Source organism: Eubalaena glacialis, chromosome 12 (assembly GCF_028564815.1).
Source record: "Eubalaena glacialis isolate mEubGla1 chromosome 12, mEubGla1.1.hap2.+ XY, whole genome shotgun sequence".
NCBI lineage: Eukaryota > Metazoa > Chordata > Mammalia > Artiodactyla > Balaenidae > Eubalaena > Eubalaena glacialis.
Window position 1 is genome coordinate 16,543,660 of NC_083727.1, and position 16,685 is coordinate 16,560,344.

Below are 16,685 nucleotides of genomic sequence, written 5' to 3' on the forward strand. Positions count from 1 at the left end.
CTTTTTTATCTGAATGAATTTAACAGTTTCCTAAGGAAGATTAAATAACTTAAGGGGTCAGATAAAATGTGATATGATAGAAATTATCTCTAATTGAATTAATATAGATATAATTTAGCATTACGCCAATATTAACTAGTCTATTCCAGAAAAGGACAATCAAGTGAGATAGATTTAAAACTAATGTTCTCATTCACAATTCCAAACAAAAAGAAAGGTTGCACAAACTGATGTTTAAGGGAGACTGAAAGAAACAAGTATCAGGAATAGGATTCAAATTTCTCTTTGAGATATTCAAGAATTCACAGCAATTTAGACTTTGTTGTAAAATAAGACAAATAATGTTGCATTAGAAAAATGAAGAACAGAGAATTCTTCTGGTCAAAGAAGGCAGATTTACTATATAAGTTCACTAATCTCTTATTAAAATGTGTTTTTATGAATTTTTATTTGAAGAAAATTTAAAGGGAAAATCTGCATCACTGCAGGTGACAGAGTTACTGAAAAGAAAGTTTTATAAACGTTAAGAAAACAAACAAATCAAGAGTTGATTATTCTGAAGATCTGATAAGGCTATCATTCAGGCTTCAAGTTATAGATAAAACTGACATTCAAAATTTATATGAATACTCTCAAAGGTTCTTAAGATAGTATTATTTCAGGCAACATTTAAAAGATAAAATGATAGTGATATCCACTTCTGCAGTGAAATCAAATGTACACCACTTAAGCCCAGAATGGAAAATGATCCCATTGCCAATATTATTATTACCTTGTGTGTAGGCAGCATCATCAGATCCCATACTCAACTTCCGTGCTTCACTTATTCTATCCACATGTGCTAAAGCAGGGTCCGTGAGGTGCTGAATATTCTCTGTTTCTACATAATGATCAGGATGGTTCAGAAGATTTGTAAGTTCAAAGGTAGGGGACACCACCCCTGGTGAAACTGCAGGGGGTTTATTGGGAGAAACTGTAATTTTGAAAGTATATTTTGTATTCGGTTGAGTGACCACCACTCGAGGAGAAGTTGCAGAGTTATTGCCTATTGCTCGACTTTTGGGAGGGTGGTGATGAATAAAGGCAGGCCCCATGCTCACTTGCCCGGACATATTCCTGGAGGCAGCAGATGCTCCAGAGTTTGTGGATATGAAGAGAGTGGGCTGATTCCGCATGACCTGCTCATCTCCTGTGGTGGCATTAGCTGAAATATAGACCTTAGGTTGACTACGGGACATCACCTCATCGGTATTTGGGGGACTGGCAGCTATGTAAACAGTGGGCTGATTTCTGTTTAAGGTCTGGCTGTTGACCGAAGAGGAACTGCTGGAGGTTCGAGGTCCAGAAGAACGCAGTTTTGAAGAACTGCTTCTTTGCGGGGGTTCAAGTTTGATTTCAATCTGGTTTTTCCGAGGTCCTGTTGAAATATTCTGAATGTTATATTGGCTATGGGTAGAAGACTGTGAGCTACCAGACGAATGAATTGTTGGTGGTTGTGGAGTAGTAGGTGAACTGATGGGCATGTAGACATGAGAGGTCTGGTGGCCTTGCTGATTTGGCTGCTGGGCTGAGGTATGTGGCAGAGGATTAGATGCAGGATATGTAGTCCAGGGACCAGCTTGTGAAGGTTGATAAACTTGTTGAGGGTTCATGGGATTAAACTGAGATACCCAGCCAGAATGCTGTTGTGTCTGTCGAGTTGTACCACTAGGAGTTGTAATGTAGGGCCTAATATAGATAGAATTTCCCTGTGGACTGTTAAGTACAGGTGGAGGTACACCATGTATGTGCAAAGATGTAGGAGTATTACGACCAGTCTGGATATTTGGGGCTAAAGTTACCATAATGGGATTAAATCTTGGAGTTTGTTGAGAAAGGTTAGATGTTCCTTTGCTGCCTAAGTGAAATCCAAGATGTGGTGCTGAATTTGAAGCACCAGATGTACTGGACATTCCAAAAACATTAAAGCCTTGAGGAACTTGAGCTGGTGCTGTCTGTGGCTCCTGCTGAAATAGTTCATTATTGGACTGACCACCTTGAAGTTGTCCATCACTAATGCTGTGCGTTAGAGTCCTACTTCCATTCATTCTATTTCCTTCTCTTCCATGGTGGTAAACATTCTGTGACTGCAAGTCCAAGTTGAGAGAAGTCATGTGATTGCGTAGACCAGAAATTCCAGAATCATCCGAAAAATTCAAGTCTCCTTCACCGTAAAGATACCTTGTACTCTCCTGAGAGAGAACTGCACAGCAGGCATCCAGGTTATTATTATTCTATAAAACAAAATAAAAACAGCTTGTGTTAACAACCAGAAGCCAACGCATATACTCTCATCACTACTAAAATATTACATGATTAACAAGAGATTAGTTAATACAATTATAACAGATACACTTGAGCTCTTTTACTTGAGAAGAAATAATATTTATGCAAATAGTTGAATTAAAAATCCTCACTACTAATGTAATGGAAAAGTTCTCTAACTAGCAATAGCTAAAAGTGAACCAAGTCATTATTCTGTTTTAGGAGTTATTTTATAGTAAAATGGATTCATGCAAATATAGTAAAATTACAACTTAATTAAAAATGCAGTTTGAATTCTAAACAAAATATAAGCATTTAACTTAAGCATGTAATACTGTATAATTAATATTTTGCATATTCATGTGCTATGTAATTCTTTTAAACCAATGACCTTTTAAAAACTATTATTTGTGGTATTTAAATTAAAAAGTTCTAAAATTCATAACAAAGGCATTACAATTCCTTATGTGCTTCCTCTTGTGTTAAAAACAAACAAACCACATACATATACATATGTAATGTAAGGTCAAGGTAGCCTCCAGAGTAACTGAGTTCACATCTTTGCCTTTAGACAGCATCATATAATTCTACTCCAGAGAAATGAAAAACAAAACAAAACAAAAAAACAATTAGACTGTTTCTAAAGAATTCTCAAAAGAAACTAACCACTACTTGTAAATTATCCATAAAAATATTTACTGAACACCTACGATATGTACATCATTCTGTTTGAGACTGTGGAAGACTTAAATGATGTATAAAACCAGACTTTTCCCTAGAAGAGCCTGCAACTCAATTAGGGAGACAAACCATGGATTTATGAAAAGGTAACATTATTAAAACATGAATATATGTCAAACAATAAGTGGTACTGAAGTTCAACAGAGAGTTAATACCATAGGCTACTGTAGAAAGGACTGTGTTAATGAGGGAGGTATAATCTCATGGGTTTCACAGTATAGGTAGGACTTGGATAGGAAAAAAGGCATTCCTGGTGAAGGGAATGGCATGACTAAAGACAGACATAAATGTGATAGTAAGGAAAAGTATGTTCTAAACAAGGTGACTGGAGCAGATCTGGCTGGAGTTAAAGGTTTGTATTGGAAATTTTGTGGAACAAATTGTTAGAAAAGCAGATTGGGATTAAATAATTGGGGCTTGTTAAAAATGAGTTATACTAGAGTTTGGGCTTTAATACAGGCAATGGGGAGAGCCACTGAACATTCATTAACAGAGAAGTGAAGACACAAACGGTTTTTGGGGAAGATAAAGAACTCCACTGATACTTAAGATGAAGAGGAAAGGGAAAACTTTTTGACAAGAAGATCGGTTAGAAGATATGAAATAATGACTGATGGTGGAAACAAATTATGAAAGACTACAAATAAAGTCAACACAATTTGGCTATAAGGGAGAACGAGAATTCAAAGAGAACTGGAAGACAAAGAGCCTGACAGAAAGGGGACAGTTTTAGACATAAAGAGGATGAATATAGCCAAGTTAAAATGTCTACAGGTGGTTTGACATGAGATAAAATCTTATTAGAGAAAATGGAACTAAAAGGCATCTCAAAGTCTTGTTAAGAAATGGTAGTCCACAGTTTGACCAGATAATACGAAAGAAAAGATTAGTGAGCAACGTTTGACTTTTTTTCTTCCCCAGACCAACGCTTCAAATCTCTCATGCTATAAAAATCCTTTTATCCTACACATAACTCTGAATTGATATATACTAGTTTTTCAAAGAAAATTTAAAAATTCATCACAATCTTTATCAATTGATTACTCCTTATCTTTTGCCAAACCTAATTGGTGCTTTTTGCTTCAAGCTAAGTTTATTGCTATTCTTAGTAAATTCTTCTCCCTCCTAAGCCAAAGCTCACAAAGACCTCTTCTTCTCATCTCCTTTGCCGACATTCCCAAATTAAAATGTGTATTCCCTACTAAATCCAATCCCACACTTCCTTTTTAAAAGCTGATACTGCTATTTAAAAAGTCTTCTTCTCTAATTCTCTTGAGCTCTCAAAAATCCTTTCAATTCTTTATAATCTCTCATTATTTAATATGTCCTAGTCCCAGCTATGCCATAACTCATGTGCCCTTAGGTTTTTTACTCTCTACAGACATTAGTTTATCAGCAAAACATAAAAGAACTTACAGGGATTTTACAAGGCTACAATAGGATAAAAGGAAACGTACTTTTTATTAAACATTTTATTTTAGAAAATTTTAAACATGTATGAAAATAGAGAGTAAATATGACAAACTCTCCTATATTCATCATCCATCTTTAAAAATATCAATATATGGCAAATCTTTCTTCATCCAATGTGTACGCCCCAGCTGCTCCCTTCATCAAGCTAGATCAAGCCTGACATTATTTCATTTCCATCTGTAAATACTTCAATATGTATCTTAAAACATAACCACAATGCCATTATCATACCCTAAAATAATCAACACTTAAGATTGCATAATATCCAAATAGTGTTAAAGTCCCTTGATTGTCTCATAAGTATCTTTTTAGTTAGTTTAAATCAGGATCTAAGCAAGGTCCACATATTTCATTTGGTTGATATGCCTCTTAGATTCCTTATAATAATAATTAATCCTCCCCTCTTTCTCAAATTTTCTAAGTCATTTATTTTTTGAAAAATGATCATTTGTCCAGCAGATTTCCCATCTGGATTAGCTGATTGCACCCTGTGGTATCAATATTTTCTGTATTTCACTGTGAACTAGAAGGTACAACTAGAGGTGTGCGCAGGTTCATGTACAAATTGTTAGCAAGTCCCTGAATGGGCTTTATTTCATAGTGTATCACACAGGAGGCACAATAATATATCTGCCTGTCTTTTTGTGATCTTAAGGCTGATTGGTAGGTTCTGATGTTGTCACGGCTTGATCCAGCTAATGATTTTTATCAGCCAATGATAATCACCGTTTAGAAACTTTATCTCATTAGGGGTTGCAAAATGGTGCTGTTGGTGATATTCCAAATGTTTTAGCTACAATTCTTCCTCATAGAACTTGATTTCTTTAACTATTTACTTACTCTTTGCGCAGAAGAGGCAGGATAAATAAGTTCTCTTTACTGGTTTTTAGAATAATGAATTGGTGCCCTAGCAACTTCCAAAGGTGACACTTATTTTCAGTATCATTATAAACTCCTGTATCTTTAACATTTTGATATGTGTCAACTGATTGTGGTCATTATATCCTATCTTCAGCCTAGCGGGAATGACTCCAAGTTGGCTCCTGTGTACAAATGACATGAGCCCATTAGTCTTTCATAGCTTCCTTGCTTTCTAATATGACAAGATGTCTAAGATCATCTTGTATACTTCTTATCCCAGACCTGGGACCAGCTGTTTCTCAAAGAAGCCCTGGCTACTTTTAGTGGGAAACTGTATAGGACTCCCTTTAAGTGTATCAAAAGAGATGGGATGAGTTTTTAAAAGGTTGAAAAATCACTGCTTTTTTGTATAATACAAATCTGCATTCTTTTCAAAACCACAAAAGAGTCTGAATCATTATTTTCAGTTCATCTTTCATTTCCCCCCAAGCTTCTTGCACAGAGACATTACAGACAATATCAAAGTATACACTATAATCATCCTTCTCAAACTCTGATTCATTCACTCTTTCAACCGATATTTACTGAGCATCCCATTAGGATGTAGAAAGGAATATAATCGCTGCTCTTAAGGATCTCACAGTCCAGTGGAGGAGATTAATGTGTATGCAAATAAATATAATGTACAATGGTAGGTGTTTTAATAGAAATATGAACAAGGATTATGGGTGGAGGGCACCTGAGAAGGTTTCAATTAAGGATATGGTAAGTAACACAACACATTACTTTGAAAAGAAATAGCAATTTTAAACTTACAGATTTAATCATCATATTAAAAGAATTAAAAACTAGTGAAAATTTCAGTTAAAAAAATTAAAGTGTCAACTATGCAATATTTTTACACTATTCTAAGTTATGATTTAATTACCAAATTTTAAAGATATGAATTACATCCACTGATAACATAGCTATCTTAGAGAATTCCATAGCACAAGGAAATGATGTGAGTAGTTCCAAAAAGAGGGGGCTGAACAGTAAACAAAGTCAGGAAGAGAACAGAGGATAGATATTTCTGTTCTCCTCCTAAGAACATGTATACAAAGTGGTAGTGTGACATGATCCTTTAGCTACTAATTTTCAATATTCTATATACTTTTTTTTTCATCTAGAAAAGTTCTGAACCAGTATATTATAGGGAGGATCTCTCCAGAGAAAAGACAGCCTACCCAACTGAGAAAGGGAGAGCGGCTCCCAAAAGAAAGGCTGTCACCAAATAAGAGGTGTTTATACTACATTTAGAGGTAGCTTATTTGCTGTTACAGTTTAAAAGTAACTCTAAATTTGGGAAAACTTACACCTCAGTTGTATCCCCAGAGGAGCCCTCCCCATTCCTTGCTTGTCACATTTTTGTTATCAGCTAAAAGGGACATTATTCGAATGATTAGCAACTCAATTTAAAAAGAGTTGGGCGTTGGGAAGCATGTCATACGAGGCTTGTTTTTGTAAAACCAGATTAACACAGTGAAGGTTGATACTACTGGGTGCCCAAAAGAAATTCTAAATCATCTATTTTCTATTTTTTGGTAAAGTTGAAAACATGTTTACTTATTTTATTTTTTTAAAAACTAGGTAATTCATTTACAAAGATCAAAACAATATTAAAAGATACACGCTGAGAAGTCTCACTCCCATCTGGCCTATTCCTCCTTGCCCACCATGGGTAACCATCTTTTATTAACTTTGTTTTTAATCCTTCCAGTATTTCCTTATGCAAACAGGGGCAAACATACATACATGTGAATATTTATTTATAGATGTATTTACATACATCTATATATACTGCTCTACATTTTTTTTTAACTTAATATATCCTGAAGATCATACTGTAAGAGTTTCTCTCTCCTCCCTCCCTCCCCTCCCCCTCCATGTTCTGGACAGTTCTTTCAGTAGCAAATCTTACACAATCTTATTGAAGAACCTATAGTATTTTTGAATTTTTCAATGACTCACTGAACATTCTCAGTATAGTCTTATCAGAAAATGCTATTTGAAAAATTAGGAAGAGGTACCTGAGTTCTAGGGAAAGATACCTTCCCCTCACTATCTCTGCTCCTTCCCATACTTTCTTGAGCTTCTGACTCCATTTTTATTACCCTTTTTTCCTCTTTCATTTCACTGCACATCTGATATCAACAAATATGGGCTATTGATTCATTCACCAAATATTCATTATGGGCCTTCCACTATTATTACTGTTATTCGTATTGGTTGCTAACATTTATTGAGCACTCATTATGAATCAGGTATCCTACTAGTTGTTTTCCTGCATTATCACATTTAACTCTCTGTGAACTTTCTTTATTCCCATTGTACCCCTGAGGAAAATGAGGGTCAGAAAGGTTAATTCAATTGCTGCTAATAACTGTCAAATCTTGAACTCAAGTCTCTTTATCAGCAAAATATATGCTATTTGTTATTATTTAAATTTTTAAATTTATTTCCCCCTAGCTTTAACTGAGGTATGATTGATAAATAAAAATTGTATATATTTGGGTTGTACATGATTTTTTTTAAAGGTATACAATGTGATGATTTAATATACATATACATTGTGCAATGGTTACTACAATTAACACATCCACCACTTCACATAGTCAACTCTTCTTTCCTTCCTTCCTCCATCCCTCCCCCCACCCCCCCACCCTGGCTTCTTTCTTTCTTTTTTGGTGGTAAGCATACTTAAGATCTGTTCTTTTAGCACATTTCAAATATACAATACAGTATTATTAACTCAAAACATATGCTCTTAAACAATATACCACAGAAAGAGCCAGACATGTTTGGAGAATTCCAATCAGTTGAGGATGATTATAGCATAGGGTGTGAGGGAGGGAGGACTGGGTAAGAGATCATGCCGCAGAAGAAGGCAGGATTTTAGATCACAGACCTAGTATGTCCTAGTCAAGATATATAAACTTTACTCTGAAGGGTATGGGGAACAACCATGAGGTTTTTAAACAGGTAAATATATAATAAAATCTGCATTTAAAAAGACATTTTTAGCAGAGGTGAGGAGGATAGATAGGAGAAACCAAAGCTGGGTTAGACTAAAGGTGGGTAGACCAATTAAATGTACAGATAAAAGATGATAGGGTGTGAACAAAATGTAGTCACTTGATATCAAGTACAGATATTGAGCCTTTAAAGTTTCATATAATTTCAAACTTTAAAAATCATTCATCAAGAATAAGTATGTCTGAAACCAAATCACTTTTTTATATCTCCATTTTAACAAGCTGAAAAATAGTTCTTGATAGAAAGATTTCCAGTTTAATCAAATGAGAAGGTACACTATCACTAAATATTTAGAATTACGGATTTCTAAAATTGTACATACTAAGAAAAATGTAAAAATTTATTAGATAGTGGTATTAATTGGAAAACTTACAGATTAAATTAAAAGATATAAAAAGAAACTTTTTTTTTCTTTATAATTGGGACTTCAGGCATTGTCTAGTCAAATTTCCTCATTTTACAGATAAGAAAACTAAAGTACAAAAGAAGGCACATTACTTGTCAAATATGTTTAGGTTGCCCATTTAGGATTAGATCCCAAGTTTCCTGATTCCTTATTTAATGATTTTCTCACTTTCATATGAAGACCTGGAATTTTTAAAAGTTCTGGCAAAATGGGGAAAGGGGGGAGTGAAGCAAGCTCATAGTAAGTGTGGACCATGTATCAATGCTTTATATTGAGATCTCATTTAATCCTCATATCTACTTTACAAGGTAGGTATTATCCATATGACAGATGGGGTACAGAGAGCCTAATAACTTGCTAAAGGCCACATGACTATCAGACACCAAAGCTCATCTCTCCAGCATAGTACACTAATGCCAAAGAAGATAAAAGAGTTTTCTTTCAGTGTTTAAAAAAATACCAAGTTTGTATTAATAAATTCAGAAATCATTGAACACTGACCTGTAACATGCACCTGGATACAACAACTTCAGGTACTTCAGGGAATTTTTGTCGCAGGTCATGTAAAACCTGAAAATCAATTTGGTGGCTTCCTTGGGCCATTCGTATATTGCCTGATCAGGACTATTTGTACAGTAGGCAATTCTAGGCCTTAGTGGAAACAGTACTCATCTCTTCTGTCCAAGCATTTTCTGTGAAAGAAAGAAAAAAAACTTTAATGAGAACTGTTATAGAATGAATATTGTTGTGGATTTAAAATTTCAATACAAAAGGGTATGTGCTTTAGTACCTAACATTTAATATAAACTATAAAAATATTATTTAGTCCTACGATGCTTCCCATATAGTTATACTGCCTTTTCAGTTTATAACTACTGATGGCAAACTTTAAAATGTTCTAATTCCTATGTATTTGTATGCTTTATAATGGCTGTGCCAAAAGGCATTCAAATGAAACTGTCAAGGTGGTTTTAAAAGGGAAAACTGAAAAATGCGTTATAATGGCTGTGCCAAAAGGCATTCAAATAAGAAACTGTCAAGGTTGTTTTAAAAGGGAAAACTGAGTAACTTTACTGATTTTCTTCTTAATGATCAGAGGACAGCCTAAAGTAAGTAATCTTGTTTATTCTACTTAAAATTTTTAAAGTTTGGATCCTGAAAAAGTTTGGTCCTACAAATAGCTTTGCCTGCTTTGTCTAAAACTGATCTGTAAATCAAAACATTTGATATTTTGCCTTAATTTTCAGATATACTTAATCTTTAAATGTGTAATCAATTCATTCTCAGGGGCTTAGCAGCATTTTATTCCCTCTGTTTCTATAAAATCAGTATTTTAAAAATACTAACGCTTGGGCCCCAACCCCAGAGGTTCTGATTTAATTGGTTGGGAGCAGCATGAGTGTATGGATATTTAAAAGCTCCCCAAGTGATTCTGACGTACGGCCCAAGTTGAGAATCACCTAACTTATTTATATTCCTAATATTCCTAATGTAAACCGTGTTTAATCTTGAAAGCCTCTTTGGGATATAAATAGTATAAAGTATATTAAACCTAAATAACATATTAAAATATTTAAAATCATTCCATTTGCATAATAATTAAAATACATTTCATTTTAGTATAAATTTGACAATAAGACAATCTCTTTAAAACAAATTTCTTATCTGTAGTATTTCTCTTTTCCATAAGCTTAAATACAAGTCTGTAAACTCTATGAATATAGTAATTAGGTCTCTTTTGTCCATTATTACACACCTAGCGCTTTGTAGACAGTTTTCAGCATAACAGGAGATATTAAAACACTTTTGAGTAAATTTAGTTATGATAGGACTCCCGAATCCTCAACACAATAAAAGCTCATTGAGATATCATGTTTGGTAAAGACTCTCAAGCTTTTTATTATCATTTGGTTAATTTTTCCTTAATTCTTTTGTCTGTGTGACTTCAGCTTAGTTACATCTCATAGGTAAAAGCACTGCCAAACCAAGTTATTTGCATTACACATTTCTCAAATCTATTTCTAAAACACACACACACACACAAACACACACAATTTTTAGCACTCAATGTAGTGTTTCTAGAAATGGGTTGCAGGAGAAAAGGAAAGTACTGGAAATTAGTAAAGATATTTAAACACAACAATAAGGGGTAATAAACAGGCTACAGTACTGCTCATCTTGAGAAAGCCTCCTTGACTTCACTCCAGCTATCAGCTCATTTATCTGCCCATTCCCTCTTTTGGGCTAAACTCCTTGAAAGGGTGGTTTATACTTTGTCTTCATTTCCTTCCTCTTATCACTTTTAAATCTACCCCAGTCAGGTTTTCATAGTTTTTCTCCACTGAAACTTCACTTATCAAAGCTGTCCTGGATCTTCAGGTTGTCAAACTTAACAGTCACTCCTCAGGCCTCATCTCACCAGACCTCTCTGTAGCTTATGAACTAGTCAACCACTCCCTCATTCTTTAAACAATTTCTTCACTTGGCTTCTGAGATTTATACTCTTCTGGATTTCCTCCTACCCACTAGCAGCTCCTTCTCAGTTTTCTTTGTCAGATCCTCTTCCCTTTCGGAACATCTAAATGTTGGTGAGTTATGGAGTTCAGATCTAGGGTTTCTTTTCAATTACACCTACATTCCTCTTCAAGGTAATCTCATCCAAACACACTACTTTAAAGAGAGGCTTTGCAAATCTGTATGTCCAACTCCAAGGGAGCTCTCTCTCCCTTGAGTTCCAGACTAATATAACCAGCTGCCTGCCTCACATATCCTTTTGGATATCTAAAATTCACTTCAAACTTACTATGTCCAAAATTGAACTCTCAATTTTCCCCCATCCAAACCAAATCTTTCCCAGTCTCTTTCATCTCCGTGAAAGAGAGATGGTACCACCAGTCATTCAGTTGGTCCTTCTCACATGCCATATCTAATCCATTATAAAGTTTTGTTGGCTGTTATCTGCAAAAGAATATTCTGAATCTGACCACTTCTCCCCACCTCTATTACTGCTCTTGTCCAAGCCACCATCATAGTTCACCTAGACTACTACTGCGAAGGTCTCCTAACTGGTCTCCTCCCTGCCTTAACTCTTTGCTCTACCCCCACCTCCCACTCTTTTGAACAGAGTGATCTTTGTGAAAAGTAAATCAGAACAATCATTTCCCTGGCGCAAAATCCTACACAAGGCCCCTGGCTAACTACCACCCGTGGGACTTTGTCTCCTACCACCATCTTTATTCCCTCAGTTCCAAACTAAGTTCCCTCACACTGGTTACTTTCCAAAGAGAAGCCAATCTCATTCCTCCCTTAGGGCTTTTAGACTCCTTGCTCCTTCTGCCTGGAACACTTTTCACTCAGATACTTGCATGGCTCTCTCTCTTACTTCATTAACACCTCTGATCAAATGTCACTTCCTCAGAGACTGCTTCCTTGACCAATCTCTCTATCTAAGATAATGCCACACTTGTTTCCCTTCCCTCCCTATCACATCCTCATACCTTGCTTTTACTTCATAGCATTTATCAATATCTGACATACCTACCTACCCACCTGCCTATCCCTAAAGCGTTAGCTCCATAGGATTAAGAACTTTGAAGTTCACTGCTGTATCCCCAGGATCTCAGTCAAAGATGTAACATTTGTTGGATGAAATAAAGGTTTTACTGTATGGTTTCTTCATATTTTTTGCTTCTAAAATGCATTTCAAATAATCTAGATTGGAAATTTATATACATAATTTGAGGGAGAGGCAAATAAATAAATTCTCAGTCTAATTCAGGACAACCTTTCTTATTTAAAAGTGGATGAATCATGAAAATAAATTTCAACTTATTCTATTGTTAAAACATATACAGAAATTTCTAAAGTTCTTTGAAAAACTCTTATCACACTTGCTTGCTTTTCTAATAAAGACTATCAAGTACACTAACAAGAAAATTGTTCAAATGTACAACTGTATTTTAGGGATTCCACTTCCTGTAATGCCTAAGTAGCTCCTACTGGACGAATTCTCTCATGAGCAACTTCTATAACTAGACAACATATAAAGAGATTGAAGGCAGAAATAGCAAAGGGGGAGTGGTGGTGCTGGGGGTGGGGAGGTGAAGGAAGTCAGTACGTAGAAGAAGTGGACAGCACAGGGTGATTTTCCATTTTTTAAATGGCTTTTAGCCAGAGAGCAGGCCTCAGTTGGTTTGCTCAGCTAAAACCCAAACAAGTAAATCTGTAGTCTCACTCACTTAATGAACCAAAGGATAGGTCATGTTGTGGCATGACCACAACAGCTGAAAATCTAGCCAGTAAATCATAGAAAGGAGAGAAGCACCAAATTCTGTGTATAAATTCTGCACGTATCTCTGATCCCCAAACTACACATATGCGAGAGATTCCAAATAGCCAGGCTAAGGCTAAAATAACAGAACTGACATTTCAGTTTGAAGTTTGAGTTCAGCCAAGTTAACTGCCTACTGAAACAAACAAGTAAGGAAGCAAACCACCAACCAAACATCAATACCCACTAGAGGAACACAATAGACTCCAGAGTCTCTACAATGTGTCATTCACAATGTCCAAGTTATAAACTAAAATTATTACACATAAGAAAGAGGAAAAACTGACCCATTCTCAAGAGAAAGGCAACTAAGGGAGACCAAGCCCAAGATGACCCAGATGCTAGAATTAGCACATAAGGATTTTAAAGCAGCTATTTTAACTATGTTCAAGAATGTAAAGGCAAATATACTTGGATTTCTCAGCCAAAAAAAAAAAAAGAAAAAAGAAACTATTAAAAAAATGCAAATTCAAGAAGTGAAAAATTTCTGAAATAAAAAAATTCACTGGCTAGATTTAACCACAGATCAGAAATGACAGAAGAAAGAGTCAGTGAACTTGAAGACAAAGCAATAGAAATCATTCTAACCTGAAGAGTGGAGGAAAAAAAAAATGGTTGAGGTAGGGAGATGAACAGACCCTCAGGGACCTGTGAGAAAGAATCAATAACTCTAATATAATATACCTGTAAGTGGAAACCCAGAAGAAAAGGGGAGAGAGAATGGGGTAGAAAAAAGTATTTAATGAAACAGTGGCTAAAAATTTCCCCAAGTTAGTAAATGATATAAATTTACACATCAAGAAGATCTTGACTGGCTCCCCGGCCATCTTGGAGGTTGCTCTTGGTTGGGCGCCATCCTGCACCTAAGGCAGGAAGGTGGTGGTCATAAAGAAGACAAAAAAGTTGCCTAAGTCAATCAACTCTAGACTCCAGATCAACTCAAGATTCCAACTCCTTATGAAAAGTGGAAAGTACATGCTGGGGTACATGCAGGCTCTGAAAATAAGACAAGGCAAAGTGAAACCTGTCATCCTCACCAACAACTGCTCAGGTTGAGGAAATCTGAAACAGAGTATTATGCCATGTTGGCCAAAACTGGTATCCATATACAGTGGCAATAATGTTGAATTGGGCACAGCATGTGGGAAATACCAAAGAATATGCACAATGGCTATCAATGATCCAGGTGATTCTGATATCATTAGAAGCATGCCAAAACAGATTGGTGAAAAGTAAATCATGCAAAATTCTTCTATAATAAAACTGGCCAGAGCCTGTTTTAAAAACAACAAACAAACAAAAAGATCTTGATCAAGAAGATCAGCAAACCCTCAACAGGAAAAGCCAAAGAAAACCACACAGCAGCCTAACAGTAGAAGTGCTGAAAACCAAAGAAAAAGAAAATCTTGAAAGGAGCCAAAGAAATGAAATATAGGGAAACAACAATTCAAATGAATGCCGACTTCTCATAAAAAACAGTGGAGTCCAGAAGATACTGAAATGACAAAATTTAAGTGCTGAAAGGGAAAATAAACAATCAACCCACATTCTGCAACCAGCAAAAGTAAACTTTAAGGACAAGGCAAGATAACTATTTTTAAATGTAGCCTTTGTGGGTGAGTGAATAAGTTTTACAACTAAACACATTACTGAAACAAACAGGTATTTATTTAATTATGAAAGGAAAACCAAGAAATACTTTACAACTTAATCTGGAAAATTATTTCTAATAATAAATAGAAATATATTTTCTATGGTTAAGATGCAAAATGACTGCTCTTCTGAGAAAATAAAGAAATCATACTTTATAGGTATGCTTCTAACAGTAGGTGCAAAATTTTGGCACCTAACCTGCCACCAGCTCAAATGATCTAGGAGGAATAATTTCTTAAGGATTCTAAATAGTAGCAGAGTATACACAGTACTACAAAACTCAACCGTAAATATATTGGCAAGATTTACAAAATGTGCCATGTTCTTTCCTTTCTTAGAGTATGTAAGCAATTTATTTCTGACCTCTCAATATTATGACAGTGCAGAGTACTAAGTATCGGTTAATGGCTCACTCAGACTTCATGTTATGATAATTATCAAGTCTTCATTTTCACTATTGTTTACCATGGTAAATTCTTCCAGGACTGTAAGAGTATAACACAAATAACAGTTTAACTGTACTCACAAGAAGAGACCACAGTCTTCAGATTAAAAAACAACGATAAAGCAAAGCAACAGGACTTATAGGTCTGATCAAAATTTGAGCATTTATGAGGTAACTGGATATTTAAAATTGGCCTATCATCATCATCCACAACCCACGAATTTAAGGAGTGCCTAGTATGTAGCAGATACCATGTTGGAGATACAAGTATTAGAGTCTATACCCTTGCTCTCCAGGTCACAGACATTCCTGGATTAAAGGCACATCAAAACAAGCTCATAATTTAGGTAACTATTTTAACTTGCCCACTATTTTATCTTCTGTCTGCCTCCTGCTACCAGATCTGCTGCCTGCTATCTCAGTCTACCTTGTTGCTGACACAGTAATCTTTTTCATCCCTTTCACATCATTCAAAAACAGACTGGAAGGGAGTACATGAGGAAAAACTATAGAGAGCAGCAGCAAGAAAAAGGTAGAGGCCACATCGTGAAGTGCCTTTTGGGCCATTAAAATTTGGAGGTTTTAGCTTCAGGGTAATGGGAAGCCACTGAAAGATTTAAACTCAGAGGCAGGAAAGGTGACATGATCAAGAAATCCTGCATGTATGAAGAATGGCTATAGTACAGAGAAAAGGGGCAAAAGAATATATGAGAAGACCAGTTAGAAAAATGCTGTAGTCTAGCCATGAAATAGTTAATAGCTTGTAACTGCAGAGATAGCAATGGACAGTGAGTAGAAGGAAAATCTTCAGGGATATTTAGGAAGTAAAATTTAATAGAACTTTGAGATGGATTAGATATTGGGGTAAAGAAGGAGGTATAAAGGTTGCTTTCTTATTTGCTCAGATGGTGGTCCCATCTATAAACTGGGGAACAACAGAAAAGGTCCAAGAAAACAAAGGGGTAGATTCTAAGTTTAGTTTTGAACATACTGAGTCTAGGGTACCTTTAAAACCTCAAAACAGTGATATCACAGAGGGAGTTGGGATATATGGACCTGGAGCTCAGAGGAGAGGTCTAGGCTGCAGATGAACTTTTGAGAGGCATCTATGGTGCTGGCATTAACTAAAATCTGAGCATAGATGAGACAATCCTACCATATAATTTAAGAACACTCAAAGAAAAATATTCTTGGTTATATTATGTATAAAACATTATACAGTCATTATTAATTTTTTCCCTAAAGGCCAACATTCCTTCCAGCCCAAACACTAAACATTATATACAAAAATTGATTTTAAAATATCTTAACTTTTTGTTCTGGGACTATTTTAAGGACATACCCTATAATGAAAAATTAAATAAAAATTTAAAGAAGAAAACACGTACATAGTTTTT

The 16,685-nt window shown here is 35.4% G+C and overlaps 1 protein-coding gene and 1 pseudogene across 5 annotated transcripts in view; one reads left to right on the top strand and one right to left on the bottom strand.

Moving 5' to 3' along the window:
- The window catches only part of TAB2 (TGF-beta activated kinase 1 (MAP3K7) binding protein 2), an 85,097-nt gene that overhangs the window by 27,473 nt on the left and 40,939 nt on the right, over positions 1-16,685 (bottom strand). For all 5 annotated transcript variants that reach the window (XR_009702951.1, XM_061207436.1, XM_061207435.1 and 2 more), the window contains 2 exons: positions 9,362-9,552; positions 773-2,273 (listed from right to left, as the gene is read on the bottom strand). Coding sequence is in view for 4 of the 5 variants with exons in the window: in XM_061207436.1 (XP_061063419.1) it covers positions 773-2,273; positions 9,362-9,463 (1,603 nt within the window). In the remaining variant the exon portion in view is untranslated. The remainder of the gene's footprint in view (positions 1-772; positions 2,274-9,361; positions 9,553-16,685) is intronic.
- LOC133102186 (large ribosomal subunit protein eL30-like) lies at positions 13,131-14,426 on the top strand (annotated as a pseudogene).